Source organism: Patagioenas fasciata, chromosome 1 (genome assembly GCF_037038585.1).
Source record: "Patagioenas fasciata isolate bPatFas1 chromosome 1, bPatFas1.hap1, whole genome shotgun sequence".
NCBI lineage: Eukaryota > Metazoa > Chordata > Aves > Columbiformes > Columbidae > Patagioenas > Patagioenas fasciata.
Window position 1 is genome coordinate 161,207,326 of NC_092520.1, and position 18,193 is coordinate 161,225,518.

At 39.3% G+C, this 18,193-nt stretch overlaps 1 protein-coding gene across 1 annotated transcript; it reads left to right on the forward strand.

Annotated features, from left to right (window-relative positions):
- The first annotated feature begins 406 nt into the window (after positions 1–406).
- Positions 407–13,488, forward strand: LOC136097318 (GLIPR1-like protein 1). The gene is made up of 6 exons (XM_065829591.2): positions 407–1,179; positions 3,511–3,756; positions 6,111–6,214; positions 10,968–11,053; positions 12,542–12,568; positions 12,663–13,488. The coding sequence occupies exons 1-6, from the start codon at positions 676–678 to the stop codon at positions 12,815–12,817; spliced, it is 1,122 nt and encodes a 373-aa protein (XP_065685663.2). The 5' UTR covers positions 407–675; the 3' UTR covers positions 12,818–13,488.
- Positions 13,489–18,193: the final 4,705 nt, after the last annotated feature.

Genomic DNA, 18,193 nt, shown 5'->3' on the forward strand with positions numbered 1-18,193 from the left:
TCTGTGCTGGACTCTCTCAAGCAGTTTCCTGTCTTGAACTGAGAGGCCCAGAACTGGACGCAGTATTCCAGATGTGGTCTCACCAGGGCAGAGCATCTTGGACTTTTTCCAATACACTACCTGACAATTCTCATATGATTCTGTGCTACCGCTTCCTAACAGTAACACTTGGCTTCCTCGTTGCAGTTCTAATAGGTGCAGTGTATTTTTTCCTCTCTGTGACACCTCACAGCTACTCATCTGTTGGAGTAACTCCCTGTGCCCCTGCACGCATGATTCACTAAACTGCCCCCATAAGATATGCTTCCAATAACAGGGTGTTACCTGCATTTAAAAGTAATTTTCTTAAGAGAACACTGTCAGAAATCAAAACAGCAATGAACTAGAAAAGCAGAATATAAAAGGGCGGGAGGGGGAGGTGGAAGGTTCAGGCGAGGAGCTCAGAGCGCACACACCAGCTCGGAGCCGCCTGACAGGGCCTCCCCAGCCGCAGGCCGTGACAAACACCCAGCAACCCCCGCCAACCGAACCCCAGCCTGCTCCGTTCCTGGGGGCTGCCCTCAAGCCTGCCCGAGCCAGAGGCAGCTCCGAGCAGATCGGCCGGGAACCCCGAACGGCGGCGCGGCCTCGGGCCCCGCCACGGCTCCTACCTCTGCGGTGCTGGCGGGGATCGTAATGGCCGGGGCCGGCCTTGCCGCCCCGCGGAGACCGGCCGGCCCGCCCGCCCCCTCCCCCGAAGATCCTGGGCATGGCGACGAAGACGCAGAGCACCAGCACCACCGAAACCACCGCCTGCTGCACCGCCGACAGCACCATTGCCGCCGCCGCCCCCCTGCCAACGAGCCGCCGCCCGGCGGGACGGAGAGGCGCCCGCGCGGCTGCCGCTCCCCGCCCGGCGGCGCAGCGCCCCCCAACGGGCTCCTCGCGCCGCGCCGCCGCAGGGCTCGGTTCGCTGGCGGAGAAGGTTCTAGAACAGGCCGGCGTGGGCGGGAAAGGGCCGGTGAGGTTATGAGGGTGTGGGTGGCGGCGCTGGCCTTGTGGCCGGTGCTGAGGGCTGCAAGTAAGCCGTTAGCCCCCTTACCGAAAATCACGGATAAGAAGTTCATCGAACTGTGCGTGAATACACACAATAAGCTTCGCTCCGAAGTGCAGCCACCTGCCAGCAACATGCGTTACATGGTAGGGATGGAGGGACAGGAACTGGGGTGCAGGGGTGGCACCATAGCCCTGTTGAGGGGCATGGGACAGTGGGCCAGGGTGCCTCGGGTGGATGGCATCACTGATTGGTGGTCAAATATCAAGTTTGTTTGATGGCAAATACTGCAGTGAGTTGAGTCAGTTGTAGGCAGGTGAGTCTAGAAACACCAGGCGGGCAGGAGGAGGACATTGAACAGGCTGGCTGGAGACAGAATCGTTCTGGCTGGGAAGGACCTGTAAAATCATCGAGTCTTACTGTTAACCTAGCACTGTCAAGTCCACCACTAAACCATGTCCCTAAGCACCACATCTGTGTGTCTTTTAAACACCTCCAGGGACGGTGACTCCAGCACTTTCCTGGGCAGCCTGTTCAGTGCCTGACAACCCTTTTCAGCATGACATTTTTCCTAATGGCTGATCTCCTCTGACACAACTTGAGGTCATTTGCTTTTATCTTGCTACTTGGGAGAAAAGACGAACACTCTCCATGCTACAACCTCCTTTCAGGTAGTTGTAGACAGTGATAAGGTCTCCCCTCAGCCTCCTTTTCTCCAGGCTAAACAGCCCCAGTTCCTTCAACTGCTCCTCATCAGACTTGTGCTCCAGACCCCTCACCAGCTTTGTTGCCCTTGTCTGAACTCTCTCCAGCACCTTCAATGTCTTTCTGGTAGTGAGGGGCCCAAAACTGAACACAGGATTCAAGGTGGGACCTCACCAACAGCTAGTACAGGGGCACGATGACTTCCCTAGTCTTGCTGGCCACACTATTCCTGATACAAATCAGGATGCTGTTGGCCTTTTTGCCACCTGGGCACACTGCTGGCTCATGTTCAGCTGTCTGTCAATCAACACCCCCCAGATCCTTTTCCTCCAGGCAGCTTGCCAGCCACTCTTCCCTGAGCCTGTAGTACTGCCTGGGGTTGTTGTGGCCCAAGTGCAGGACTCGGCATTTGGCCTTGTTGAACCTCATATAGTTAGTGTCAGCCCATTGATGCTCACATTTCACCCCAAGGAATTTCTCTTTGGGGAGAAACAATGGTCCAGCAGCAGGACTGATCCAGAAGAGTTAAGCTTTCTATAAAAAGCAAGGGCATGAACTGCAATACTGAGGCTGAAGGGGTTTTCTGTGGCAACGAAGATTCTTTTGCTTGTCATAACCAAAACTAGTTGCATTTGAATTTTTTTCCTGGAAAGGGTTAAAACTGAAGAAGGTGCAGAAAAAGTGGATGTTTGATGTTTAGTCTACTTTGTACCACAAGAGGCGAATGTGAGCATGAGCAGCTAAAGGATACTCTGGATCATGTACATGTTTGGATACTGATGGCAAAAATGCCATTTGCTTGGGTGGGTTTGAAGCCAGAATGACAGATAAGGGAGTGGAAGTGAAGAAACTTGTCAAAGACACTGTACACAGTTTTAGTACTCAGGAATAGGAAAACCAGGAAAAAATATGAATCAAGGTACGCATGTAGAAATATTATTAGAAAAGTACTAAAGGCCTTTAGGGAGAAAATGGTATCAGGAGCCAGTGGAGTTATTGTAAGATCCACATAGAGACTAAGAGTGAAGTGAAATGTACAAACTCCAATAAACTTAGACAAGAAAACACTACATCTTTTACATAGGAGATAAAACTAGGTACTTTAATGATGGAAGAAACTTAATGAAAAACAATCTTGACTGGAAATCAAATACCAAAGATCATTCATGTTCAGGAATCAGAAGCGTTAATGGTGACAGACTGCATTGACATGTTTGCTTCATGAAGCTGTCTTTGTAAAATGCTCTGATGTATATTTAAAGCTTTACTGTATAAGAAGTAAGTCTTGTTTCCAGAGTCTCTCTTGAAAATACTTAAAATATTTATACAGCTGAATCTACAGTATCTGTGCATTTTTACTTTGGATTAATTTTTATGTACCTAATAGAAATACTTAAGGACCTGTTCAACAACAAGAAATACAAAAAAAGTTTAATGTTTAATTGATGTGACACTAATTCCTTATCTGAAGATAAAAGTGCATTTCAGAAATCTTTTCAATTACTAGCAAGTGCTCTTACGAAGTTAATGTTCAACAGTGAAGGGGGAAGAAAACTCGTCTAATGAATTTTTTTCATATTTCTGTACTGCAACAGGAAAAGTCAGTGAAAATATAACATGAGTGCTTGCCTAAATAAGGGAAAGTATGTCTTTATGCAACTCCAGTATATGATATCTATCTATACTTTATTGCCTGACTGGTTTTATCTGATTATTTAAGACCCGGTTGTAACTTAACATTGCACAACTATTTCACCTTTCATGTTTTGCAGACCTGGGATGCAGCTTTGGCAAGGACTGCAAGGGCATGGGGGAAGAAATGTACTGTTCAGCATAACACATACTTAGATAAGAAATATCAGTGCCATCCTAATTTCACATCTGTTGGAGAGAATCTTTGGCTTGGAAATCGTAAAATATTCCATGTTGCTAATGCCATTAAATTGTTCTATGATGAGATCAAATACTATAATTTCTCAACGCAGAAATGTAGTAAGATTTGTGGTCATTACTTTCAGGTAAGAGTTATCTTCGATAAAACATCCTGTATAGTGCTTATCTGATGAATCTCTAGGGGCTGTAAATAATAGAGAGTTGTATATATGTTTTTTAGTGACCGAGAGCTTCCTGTCTTTTGTAATCTCAAGCAATGGTTGTATTACTGGTTACTCCTGCCCCTGTCCACCTCTTTTTCTTGTATAATAATCCATTCTTCTTGTCCACAACGCTGGTCTCACTGAAAGCCTCACTCCTTGTTTCATTGTATCAGTACTACATGAACTTCGTAAAAGAATCATTTCAAGTTCTCTAGCTGTGATGCCACACAGTTCGGAATTCTGTAAGTTTGGAGATGCTCTTCGAAATAATTGTGGTAGATGCAGAATGCCTGTGGAAACTCCTTAGTAGAAATTTTAACAGAAGGAGAAAATCTAGCCAAAGTAAATTATATTCTTTTTAAATCTTGTAAAAAAGGGAGAAAAAACAGCATCAACAACAAAAGAGGCAATTTATGATACATTTCTGTTTTCTCAGTGATAGTTCTGACAAACTTAATTCTGCTGAGAAAGCTTTTATTTTAATGTTTATTTTAAATTGATTTATCCATCTTCATGCTTTAAAAGTAAGCCTTGCAGAAGAATTAGTTTCATCTATGGCCCAACACATAATATTTCACTAATCTGAGAAGATAATTTTAATGCCAAGTCAGATCTTATTTAGTAAAAGTGACTCTTTAATCTCAGTATTCAAAGTCACTTAGACTACTTTCTGTGCAAAATACTGTGCAGGATACTTAGAGTGAAACTGTTACCAGACGAAACAGTAGCTGTGAGTTTATTTTTGAGTGGATTTTGGATTGTGAAATGAAAGTATTTCAAGTTCCCAGTGTCATTTGTAAAGCATTTTCTGTTTGGGGCTTTTTGCACCTCTTGTTATGTATTTTCTCATTTATTTCTCCTCAAGTGTTAAGTCTTATTTCCTGCCCTTGGTTCTGCCTGTAACAACCTCAAAATGAAGGCTGGAAGATTTAAGTTTTGCTGTTTATTGGGCAGTAAATCTGAAGATTAGAATTAGACAATATCCCAGGGATGTATTTTTCCTTTTTTTCTCTGACACAATAAATTATAAGAAGTTCCATAGCAAGACACTTCCTAGCATTTTAAAATTTGCTGTTCAACCTTGTCAACATACAATCTGTAATATTTTGCACGTTTCTCTTCGAATGATGTTCACGTCTAAGCTTTCTTTCCCCTGATTAAGATTTCTTGCGTTCTTGTTACACAGTTAAGTTGTATCAAAATGTTCATGCATTTGAGGCAAGATTACAAGGGAGACGAATCAATAGAAAAACCAAGCAGAGTACATGGGTTAAACAGCAATGAACATGTAAAAGTACATATGTCATCCAAATTGATAAGTAACATCCCTGCATGATCCAGGAACCATCATGGTTTTGAAGGCTCAGACACAAAATTGAAAATGGGTAATATTTGCAAATCATAACTAGGGTAGGCTGTGCAGACCTGCTAAGGGAACCGCTGCACAGAAATCTCAGAACAGTGGGAATCTCCAAAAAGCATGTGAAACTGTTACATAAAGGCCCTTGAATGAGTCCTTAATTGAGGATTTGGATAACACCACATTAAACATTAACATCCTTTTCTAAGAGAAGTTATGTCTGCTGAACATAACTGCGTCTTGCAGTTACAATTGAGGAGATGGAACTTTTGGGGATGTTCAAATCAGTTTGTCAGTCTGAGGCCTGTACCCTTTGTACTGAGGCAATACCAGGAATAATCCAGTGTGTCTTTAAGTTTTCCAGATGTGGAATGTATGATCAATGTATGATCAAGATGTTCTAGCTATATAATTAAACATTTTTACCTAAATTCAGTACAGTTCTGCTAGTCATATGCAGAAGGTATAGGAAGAATCTCCCAAGAAAAAGCAGATACCTAAACTGTGATACTAAACCATGGCAAATAACGCTAGTCAGTCTGAAATACGCGATGCTGAAGCTTTCAGACTGAAGTCTACAGTAGTAATCAGCACACAGGAGAAGCCATTCTTACAGACCTGAGTTACAAGCTGTTGGGTAGTTGCCACTAATTTCTGTTTTGTTCCTTGAACTCTAGCCCTGGATCATAAAGTCAGTGACTGCTACTGAAATTGTTCTGTAGAAGATTCTGTAAATTTGCGGCACAAATCACTTTTTCTCAAGGGGTGAATATTTAGAAGTTCATCTTGAAACGCTTGCTCACCAGCAATTTTTTTAAATGCGTAAAAAGATCATATGTTGCAAAATGGAAATAATATTAGACTAGGTTACTGTTGAGTGTAGTTTTAAATATATTTTGAAACCAATTTTTTTTAGGTTGTTTGGGACATTTCCTATAAAGTCGGTTGTGCTGCTACTCTATGTCAGCAAGTTTTAGGAATACGAGATGCAGTAATTTTTATTTGCAACTATTCACCACGGTAAGTTGCTAGTTTAAATGTTAAAAAAAATGAAAGCATTTGTAATGGTGTTTCGTTGAAAGTAAATTGGGTTCTTTATTTATTGGTAGTTTCATAAATGCAATCGGAGAAAATGACGGTTGTTTAATTCAGTTATCAAGAGACCCATGAGCATTTGAACATGTACTTGTTTCATTTTTTAATCACTTTACTGCTAAATCACATTCTGTGCCAGTCTTAAGCAAACAAATACCAAACTTAGCTCATGCTCCACGTCACTCGTTTATTTTTCATATGAAACAGAAGAAATGATAAAGTTGCTGCAGGCAACTTCAGCCAGAGCTAGAAAACCTCTTAATGTTTTATACATTTTTAACTGCACTTCAGCTTTGCACACAGTATTTATTTTTTTATTCCTTAGAAATGATAGAATAATAGCACAGTTGTTAGATCACTTGCTTTTCCTTTCTGTGTAACTGAGTAAAATAAAATTACATTATCATTTCTTCCCTATATAATACCTGTAATTATAACAAATGCTATTTAAACATTAGAAGACAGTAAATGATCAATGCAAGAAAAAGCTAACTGCAACTTGTGATTTTTCATTTAAATCGATATTCTGAAAAATCACCCGCCCCAGGTAGTGTTGTTCCTAAAGCAGGAGGGGTTTGAAAACCCAGAGGCAGGTAGTTTAAAAATAATAAATTTTATCTCATAATAATGCACAGTCCATATCGAAGCATGTGCATATGTGCGTATGCAATGTTTGTAATTTTAAAACATACAGAGCTTGTGAGCTTGCATGACAGCTATTTTTTCTGGTTGGTTGGTTGGTTGGTTGGTTGATTGTTTTTTTCTAGCAAACCTGGGCCACTATTGGGAAGTTCAATTAGCCTGAACTAAAAAATTCATCTCCCTTCCTGTGCCAAAAATCTGGGCTTGTACTTAAGTTGTTATTGTGAAACTTGCTGTGGTGTGGAACTTTGTTGTTGTTTGCTTTTTAAAATCTGAACTAAAATGTTTCCAGTTGCCAGTGCAGAATAATGATTAATTGATATCAACAGTGGTCTGTAAAGCCTCATCACTTGAGACTTTTCTACTCTGCAACAAGGTACCGTGTTGTCTGGTGTGCTGGAGAACTGATAGCTGAACTGAATGGCTGTCTAAGGTGAGGTCTAACATGCCATTGCTCTTCTGTCCACGGCTTGATACCAAAAATGCTGTTCTGTACATCACCACAGAAAAAAGTGGAGTTAGAGCAGGCAGACCATTTTCTAACAGCCATTTCCCTTCCTAAACTGCCTGCAAAACAGGTAAACCTTGACCTTGCCACCACACTTCAGATACTGGAACAGCCTCTTCCAACTTGACCTTCATGACTTCGTCTTGAGGTTTGGACCCTTAGTGCTCAGTTACCTGCTAGATAGCAGTTTCTTTTCAGAGTCAAGGATGCACCAGTTTAAGGACAACCTTGCCAAAATTACTTTATTCAGTGTAGCAGTTTTACAGTGTAGTCTTTCTATAGACTTTTTCTGAAGATCTGCTGCTGGGACCATCCATGTCTGTGATGCCCAGAGTAATTAATCATACATTGACTTCGAGAGAAACTGGTTTAATTCACACAAATCAGATAGCCCAGCTGTAAGTCTTCATGCTGAATTTTCTCTCGCACATTTGGAAGTTGTATATCAGAATTAGGAGGATGACTGTATTACAAAGTGGTTGGAAATACCAAATACCATCACAGATGAACTGTAGATGTCATTGAAAAGATTTATTCAGTTCTGTTCAGACTGTTGCTTTCATTTGTGCTTCTGTGTAAACCAGAAACTCTTAGGGATTTTTGTCTTAAGTCTAGCAGAAGGGAAAACCTCTCCTGGTTTTGGAGCTGTAAGTTTCCACTCATTTTAGAGCAAAGGACTTTATAACTGTTTTCTGTTGTGAGTTGATGGTGACACATTCACATCTTACAGCATTAGAACAGCTGGATTTACAGTTTCAGGTTCGGATTTGTAGTGTTTGAGGTTACCCCAACACTCTTAAAAAATAATAAAATGCCTTGAAACAGCAACATACCTTCTCTCATATCCCTATCAGTCTGTTGTACAGGTAGTACCTGTATTTTGTGAGTCTTAAGTGCTGTCAGTGCAAATGCTGTCACTTCACCTTTTCTCATCAGTAGAGGATTCTTTACGGTCCTGGATGTTGGCAGGAACAGCCAATATTTTCCTATTCGTCAGGAACAGCCAAAGTTTTCCTGTTTGACAGATCATGACATCCTTGAAACAAGAGATGTGCTGCTGTGGCTTTCAGCAGGTGTGGAAAAACTTATCTCCTCATCCCAGCTTCAGTCAATGCCTCACAGGTCTTCTGTTATAAGAAAAAAATGATAATCCATGAAACTTCTGTGCTTTTGCGAATACAGATAACATCTCATTACCTTTTTGGTATTGTACCTTTGCATGAATATGACCTGCCTCATCTCTACCACCTCTTTAGAAAGACAGGTGACATCCAGTCCCTGATAGGTGGCTGTATCTGCCATTTTTAGGACTCAGTTTTTCCTGAAGAAGCTGTGGGAGTTACAATGTTAGAAGGCCTCACGTGGCTGGTCAGTAAAGTGATAAACGAAAATCACTGTAGGTAAATACGAAGTGATACATGTGGGAGAAGGCAATCACCTATAAAACCATGGAAAATGTCAGTGCCATGCTCACTAGCTGTCAGAAGCAAATAGAAAAGTAGTAATGAAAACTTAAATGATTACTCTTAAAGAGTAAAACATAAAATACAATAATGTCACTTTTCATGGAGATAGTATTTTTGTTTCTATGGCCTAAACCAGCAAGACAAGTGAAATTAAAGCCCATATGATAGCCTCCCATATATTTTATTCCATTTAAATAACAGAGTCTTCAGAAGCCAACTGAAGTTCCTTGTGGGAGTGACTTTTTTCTCCCTCCAGAAGTTAATTAGTGCCTTTTTTTCCCCATTCCTTATGCCTTTTCAGTGAGGCAGCTCTCTACCACCTAGGTGTTAACAAATCTGTAGATTGACAGATAGAGTTACTTACTTGTAACAACAAGGCCTTTTAAAGAACAAGTCAAGGCCTTTCATCTCTCTGGATCTGTGGCTGAGACTCCTATCAGTCCTCTCAAAGAGGATTTCACAGTGGACTGTGAACTTCATGAAGTAATAATATAATTATCACTCACAGTCGAAGCCTTTGATACCAAGAAAGACTTGCTGAATTGCAACTCAGGCACCATCTGTGACTTCTTTGTATTGCACTCCTGTGACTGAAATGTGCACAGTCACCCAGTGGGTCTGCTCACACCCTTATAAGGCATTATGCTCTTGCCAACGCTTCTAGAAGCAATGCTTTGTCCTTTGGTCTTCCTTATTCTGGATTCTGAGACCCTTTTTAAGGTAACCATGTGGGCTACCATTTGGAATTACCCATTCTTTGAATGTATATTTGGACAATCATGCAAAAGGTAAGTTATTTAACCTGTAACTTTTTATTTCTGGGATATTTATATATACATATAAACAACTCTCTCAACTGCTCTCCTCTGACATGTTCAAAACTTATGTTCAGTTCTTGAGATCAGAAGATCCCCCTTCTGTTTTATTACTGCCTAAACTGCATGTCCAAGCATGTGGTTGTACTGTGCCACTGTAGATGCTGCTGAGATAAAACTTAGGCCAACAGTATACCTGTGGGCAACTGTATATGAAAGATACTTAAAAGAAGAATAGTAGCAAGTAAGTCACAGGTAATATTTGGGGGTGTTCTCCCTCCATCTTGTATGTCAACATTATACCAACTCTTAGGTCTGTATGTCTGGTGGGTAGCTCTCATTTATAAATACAGATGATAGAGAGTGTGAATACAGACTTAGAATCCTGAAAAAAATGTCACAGGTCTTGGTGCAAATTATCTCCTTCGAGGAGTGCCCACTGTGGAGGTGAGTAGAGTGACAAATGTAACTATACTAGCCCTGAGTCCTTTAAGGGGCCTAAATCTGCCCATGTTCCCCAGATTAGGCTGGGAAACAGTATTGCTTAATCTTTTTTTTTTTTAATGGATGTGGCACAGACTGGGTAATGTGTTTCCCATTACCTAGTAGTATAGTATACAGACAGCCAGGATGAAGGTATCTGCATTATCGTTTTCAGCAGTTACATGTATAAGGAGCCTTTCTAAGAATGTGTAGTGGTGACTACTGTGGGCTGATCTGAATATTTAAACAGTTTGGCTCTGCTTGCGTGAGGTATTAAGCATGTAAGGATCCAACTGCCTTCACTAAGACTGCGTACTTGCTCTTAAGACTTTTGCATTTTGTGGAATGAAGATGTTGCTTCTCGAGGTTATAATTCAAGAGTAAGTAGCACACAAGATTTATTTTTTGCTAAATAGTTTGCTTTAAACTACATTGGAGTGTGTCACCTTTTAAGTTATCCACCTTAAAATCCTCATTTTTCCTCAGTTAAAACCAAGCTTCATCCAGAATATTGTGTTTTAGTAGTCCATATACCAGTGTAAAATCTGAATAAAAAGCCTGAGTATTTTCCCATAAGAAAAATACTACCTTTTAAAGGTTACTTTGTTTCGCTGGGACAGAAGAATGAAAATTAAGGAAAATCATTCTGATGCTTTTAATGAATTGTCAGCAATTTATTGTATTTTCAGTGTACTTACTTCAACAAGTGTTTTAATATATTTAACAAATAATTGAAAATTATATGTGAAACTTTTCATTCGTAGTTATGATTTTCCAAGAAATCCATATATAGAAGGAAGATCATGCAGTAATTGTGGAAAAGGGGACACCTGTAAAAATAACCTGTGTAGTAAGTAAAAGCAAATATAAAGTGCAATATGTAGAAGGAAATAAGCCAACCACCCAGTTGATCAAGAATGTTACAAGCTTTGTTTTATTCCTCAGTGGTGCTCTCTCAAGCCCAATTCACAAGTAATTTAAAACTGTTCTTAAGACCATGTACATCCAGGAAACAAATAGATAGTTCATGTTTTACTGAATCTGGGCCTCAGTGATCATTATGAAGTCTTTGATTAGAGACAGGTTGTAGGTACCTGTAGGATTGTTTCTACTGCACTGTGATACTCTGCTGACTTAATCATACCAAAGAAACCAGCATCTATATACAAACTTGTCAAAGTAGCATTTAGAAGCAACTCTTGAGTAGTCTCATAGGCCTTCAGAATCTGCAGAGCTACTGATCAGTGTATTTAGACTAAAAAATTTAAATTGCAGTTACTGAGTCTTCTGTGACTTTTGCACAGCCACACCAAAATTATATCTAAGCATCAGTATCGCTGATGCTGATACGCTCTGTAAGCAGTCACAGTAATTGTGGGGAAGTCATTCTGGGTCCGTAATTCATGCTATAGTTATAAATGAAATTATTATCAGGGGCACATTGTCTCTCTCACCTGGTTAGTCTATGGGAAAAAGGACTGCATACTGATTTAATTCTCCAGCTATATTTTCTCCATGGTGAACAGGATTTGTTCGTTAAAGGGGGTATTTCTTTTCACTCTGTTCTTGTCAAGAAAATGAATTAGAGCCATGAATTGCTAATTATGCATCATGTTTTGATGGAGGGAAACTTCAAAAGACAGTAGGTCATCTTTCTTCAGAAGGCTCCAGAACTGAAAACTTCCACCTGCTGGAAGGTCACAAGCTATAATAGAAGATTTCTATGGCTAGAGTTCGAACTTTTTTAAAAGTTTCCTTCAATAAACTGGGAGTAAGACTTGTGGTTTCTGTTCAACAGTTGGTTATTATATTTGCTTAATATATATATTAGTATAGCTTTAAAAACACCCAGCAATCGTGTAGGTTGTAATTTTTAGGTAACAGACACCTCTGAAAAACAGATATGAGGAATACTAGGTCCATTTAGGAAATAGTCTCTCCAATTCTCATCCATAAAATTGAATTTGATAGTATTTACTAGCTCATACATATATTTTGAATATCAAACAGTATTTTTAATTTTGAGAAAGACAAAAGAGAGAGATTTCAAACTGAAAATAAAGGGGCTATGCAATATGTCCCTCTCCCCCGTTCATGTCACTGTTGTATACAATAATAGCTTTATGGAGACATTAAGATGATTAAGTATTGTTTTTAATTTTTATCAAAACATTTTAGCTTTTGTTTTATTTGTAAGGTTTATCAATGGGATTTCTCAGAGTTTTTCAAATTTTGTTGACTATAAAACTGGTAAGTTTGTTTTAGGTAGCTCGTAAAGATTTAAGGAGAGAGAAATCATGGCTGGCTGGTAAAAGTGTTTATTTTTCCCTTTTTCCAGGAAATCCAGAACGTGATAAAATTATCTGTACGTATTACAATTTTACACTGCTACTTATATCCCTCAGTTACTTTAAATGTAGGTATTCCTAATAATCTTATATTTATATGCTTATTTATAGATTATTCAAGATGGTACCCACCTTGGGCGTTCACAGTTGTATGCGATGAGGCTTGTATTGCTGTTGTAGTTTTGAGAATATTGCTGATGTTTTTTGCTTTTGTAGCCATTTACTTTCTCAAAAAACACTTTACAAACATCCATGTGACCACCTAACGGGATTTGAAATACATACTGTCTTCTAAAGATACTTGCTAATGAATTAAGCAGAAAACTCACACTGACATGACTTTAAAGTTGACTTCCTTTGACAGTAATTTTGTTGATATTATTTTATGCCCCGTAGAGAAAGCCAACATGCCAAAGAAAGTGAAATTATATCTGCATAAAACCTAAATTGGGAAAATATTAAGATAAAGGTAGTATCTGGTAAGGTTTGGAGCCTTGTTTTTAAATACCAAATTTTCGCAAACCGTGACATACTCTGTTCCTGGAATTTGAGGAGAAAAGTATGTGTCAATTGAACAACTGCTACTATTCATACTAAGCCAATATTTGAAATCACAATTGCTTAATTGAGATGCTGAGAGAAAGCTGGCATATTATCTACTCAGTCCTGTTTCCTAGAGTGACAGAATGTTCTGAATAAATTGCATAAAGAAAATTTTACAGAGAGATGGTTCTTCAGAAGTTTTGATGTTTGTGAAGTTAGTGCAACTTGGTATTAATAACCTAATGCATTTATTGTTCCTCATTCAAAATGCGTAGTTTTAGGTTTATTGTTAAGTATTTTGTTTCTAAGTCCCTCTAAACCCTGTGCTTAATTTTAAGGCTTTTTATTCCTTGTTTGAATATGTACCGTTACTTACACATAGTATATTGCCTGTTTTGTAAGTGTTTTAAAGTTTTAATAATAAATTTTCATAATTTTGCCTTGAAACTTGCTCAAGTCCATTTTATCAATACAGATTTTGCTCTTCTATATGCAGGACATGAAGTCTTCCATTAATATACTTGCATTAATTTCACTTTCTCCAAAAGATACATGAAATTTTTACAAGAATCTGAAGCTTTTTTTCTTACTAGTATAGGAAACTAGATTTTTTCCTGATTGTATCTTAGTCTTTTCTAGTGAATGCCAATATGACTGTATGAAAATTAATTATTACTAGGTAATATTTCACTGTTACTGCAAATGAACAAATAAATCTGAAATTCTACTATTTTCTTAATGATTAGGATGCAAATTGAGCTTAAAGAAAGCTACTGTGATTTTAAGTTTAGGAACTAATTTGTCTTATACTTTCTCTGTGTGTGATTGACAGTTTAGGTCTGAAACATTCCAATTTATTACCTTAATCTATACTGATATTTCCATTGATTATATAAAAATAACTTAAAAGTCTCAAAATAAGATAGACTTCTATTGTAGATTAATTTAAAATTAGGCCTGTGACAGCTATTTCTTCTGTAAGTTTTCTATTCTAAAATTACTAAAATACAGAGCAGACTTTTTAAATACAGGTTTTATTATTTAAAACTTTCATTACATTCTGAAATCTAGAAGCCTAATATTATATACCTAAAACCATAAATAGGTGGCTCCTACATGCAAAGTTGTGCAGCATGTCAGTTCCTGAGCAGCAGCTATTCCCATTTGTTTACCTGGAAGTTGCTGATGTTCACCATGTCTGAAGATAAAATCATTATTTAGATGCCATATTAGGGCTGAAAAGCTTCCTTCAGAGCTAAATTTTAGACACGTGTATGGAAAAAAAAAGTTTCCTTAGTACCTGAAATACAGCATTTAAATACAATAAAGCTCTTTCAAGTTTTAGTGTGTTAATATGGCATAATTTTAAGATGCTGCCTTTTTACAAACAAAATCCCCTGTTTACATTCAGTTATTAAAACTTAAGTTTTTCTACTTGGAGCTGTGAGATAGCCTGGAAGAAATTCCTATCTAATACAGTAATTCCTATGCCTGAGCATAACTGTCCTTCTTGTTATTTGGTACCTCCATTACAGTTAGGACTGTGACAATCAGAGTGTGCTTTGGAGAGAAGGCAAAGTTGAAAAAGAGCTCTGCAGTCTCCCAAAGCTAAAACCTACTGGCCACATTTATGCCAGGCTGATAGAAGCTTTTCATCTGAGATACAGTGATTTTCTGAGCTAAGTAGTACAGAGTTTGCAACACTGAATGATGTGCAGATAGTGATGCAATCAGATCTTGTTTCAATATATGAAGTCATGTTCTCTCCATTAAAATATTTTTTCATTCTGCTTTCCTGAATTTGTGCTATAAGGTTTCTGTACTCTGTGCTTGTTCTTGTGGTGTCCACAGAAAATACATATAGTTTTCCCCATTTCCCCCGTTGGTGTCTTGGGGAGGAAATCTAGGAATGGCTGAGAAGATAGTTCATTCCAAGATCCCCTTTTTAAAAACAGCGTGGATGTGGGCTGTAATGGTTTGTTCTCTCTTCTCTTAGAGATTCCTGTGCACTATTCCGTAATATTCCAGTAAGTATTGTAGCAGTTCATGAACTTTAACACTCATGCTGCTGCCACAAACCATTTCTTGTGTTATCCTGTGAAAACAAGCTTACAATGGACAGCAGAGAAGTCTTCTCATTTTTCAAATGTCTTGAATTTAAAAAGACACAAATGTGAAAAATGATAGTAATTTAAGTTCAGGAAATTTCAATTGTGTATGAAGGGCAAGTAAGATAACTGGAGAACCTGTCCAGCTAGCCATATATTTGTACTCTATAACAAGCTTCCTATATCTATGTTGTTGTCATCATGCTAAATCCTTTGTCTTGCACAACCTGCTGAAACTTTGGTCCCATCAAGTAATCGGAATTATTGAGGTTGTTGGAAGGGATCTCTAGAGGGCATCTGGTCTAGCCCTCCCACTCAGGTTTGTTTTCTGCCCTGAGGTGAGATTGTATAATAGAAGTAGCCATGCATATCAGAATATTAGTTTATTCACAGGTCGGGAAGGCCAAGTGATCTTGCAGCTGCCTTATCCCATGGACAGAACAAGAAATAAGCTCCACTAGGTCCACCACTGTTTGTTCAGCTGAACCTAGTAAGTCAAGGACAAGGAGATTCTTTCCCCAACACAAATAACAATAGTCTGTAGGGAACTACATTTGAGGACGATATTAAACATAATTTTGCAGATTCCCAGGCATCTTGGATTTCTGTAATAGTTTGTAGTCTTCCAGACTTTTAGTCCTTGACTGAATCGTACATTGGGGAAAAACAAGGAGTCTTATGTTTCCAGCCATTTTAAATGGAAAATGGGAAGTGAGAAGTGAGAAAGTGCGATGTAAACATGGGGACTTTTTTCAAAATCGTTGGGATGTACAGCTTCCTGGCCATACCCAGCTTATTGTGCAAAACTTTACTTGAGATCTGTGCAGGAGCAGGCAATGCTTGTATTGTCCAGACAAATACATAATATTGAAATCCCAAAGCTTAATTTGCATCTGCTTTATAAGAGCCACTGATTAATGCTGGCAAAGGATTATAACTCTCTTTTTTTGTGATAAAATCAGTTCTAGATGTTTGTGAGTGGGCTGGACTTCTGCTTTAATTATGGATAGGATCACTAGATGGAGCCAGAGTCATCACTGCAGAAAAGCATCTCATAACCTGGACGACCCTGGATATGTCAAAATTTCCTCTTTCATAAAGGTCTCAACTCAGTTTCCAACCACAGAATTTAAACTCTACACATATATAACTGCCAGGTCACCACATTGTTAAATTAATGTTGCAGTTTTAGTGTGATTATAATTTTTGTGCAAATTACATGTAGTTGTAATATAATCATGGTTTTACATTGCCTAGCTGACCAAAGGCTTTGGTTTCTCATAGATTGCACGGGCATTACTAGGAAAAAAAAAAAAAAAAAAAAAAAGAAGAGAGTAAACATACTTATTTTCTAGTTTCAAGGTAAAATTCAGCTGGAGAAAGGTAATAACTGACAGTAAACTCGACTCAGTTGACCTTGGTTTAGAAAAGAGGCAAGATGACTTTCAAAGGACGCAAAGCAGTGGACAGGCCTTCTTGCATTCAGATTAGTAGCAGGGAATGGGGCTGTTCACCATCATGATCTAATCTGTTGTGATTTGATCTAAGGAGAGCTCCATTACCTGGTGTTCTACACACATGCCATACTGCCAGTGGCACCTGGATGGGCTTTTGTGGGCTTCAGGAGTGCACATGGTGGAGTGGAAGGCACTTTGTAGCCTAGAAGCTGGCAGCTGATGGGAGAGGCCAACCTCAGTCCTGTGGTAGGACAGAAGGTAGTGGCACCCACAGGAAGAAATCTCTCTCGCAAGATCCCCTTCACCATCCCAGCCTGACCAGCAGTCACCAACACCAGCAAGAGGCCATCCTCCCATAAATTTTAAAATGTCCCACCATAGCCGAGGGGGCTATCACCTTTGCCAATACTTACAGCTTCTGGGATGAGACATGACAGCAGAAGAGAACAGAAACTACGTTTGCTGGACAAGGGACCTTGGCACTGTTATTGGTACACCAGGAGACAGAGTCAGTAGGTGAATCTACTAAATGTAGGTGAGGTCATGACCATCACATACATGTTCTGGAGGCAGATGGAGCCACGGCCAGCCACTGATAGAGGAAAAGGTAACAGCCAAAGGCTGGGGTTGTGACAGGGTGGGAGCTTCACCTCCTGCTTCCCTTCACTTGTCAAAGGAGGTGACTGCCAGTGCCTCATGCATCTTTTCGTTAAGGACATGATGGGAACAAAAGCATCTTGCCCCTGGATCACTGTGCCCATGGAGAAAGTGGCCAGTCTCCTCCCACTAACCACTTCAGCTTGGTCTTTTTGAAACAATTTGTCAGAGAAAAAAAATGGTGGTTTTACTAGGAGAGTTTCAAAGCACTGGAAACTATTCTAAAAGAAAAGTGGAAGAAAATATAATACTTATTCATTTGCCTCTCTGTCAAGGTCTCTTCTGACTCTGAGGGCTGTTTATTGGTAAGGACTGTGTTAAGCCTGTACAACAAGAATAACTGGAGGGCCACTTTCTGTCTCTTTCCCAAAAGATCCAAAACACCAGAACTACTCTGCACCAATTTTGTTGCCTTCTGCAGCTGCCCCTTCCCTCATGAAATAGGTCAAAAAATGCTGGCAGGGCTAAGAGGAGGGTGTGGGGTGTTAGTAATGTATGGACATCCATAAACACATGCACACATATAAATATTTATATGTTTCTTGTTAATAGCCTAGATAGGTATAGCTGTGATGGTGTTGGAGGGTTACAGCTCCTTCAGCCTATCTCAATTAGGTGTACGGATTGTTACAAGACTCTGAAGCAACCAAAGGTATTATTTAAGAGGGAAAAGGCATACGCAAACGAAGGCAACATGAGAATGGTAATTCCCACAAGTGTTCAGCAGGAGAAGGCCTAACTTGCAAAACTGAGCAGGGAATAAGACCCATGAATGCTGTTTACAACTTAACCTACCTAAATCTCCGTTACAAGACCTTAGCTCTTAAAACATATAGTTGTTCTTAGGCTCTTGCATACTTGTGTTACACATGAAACC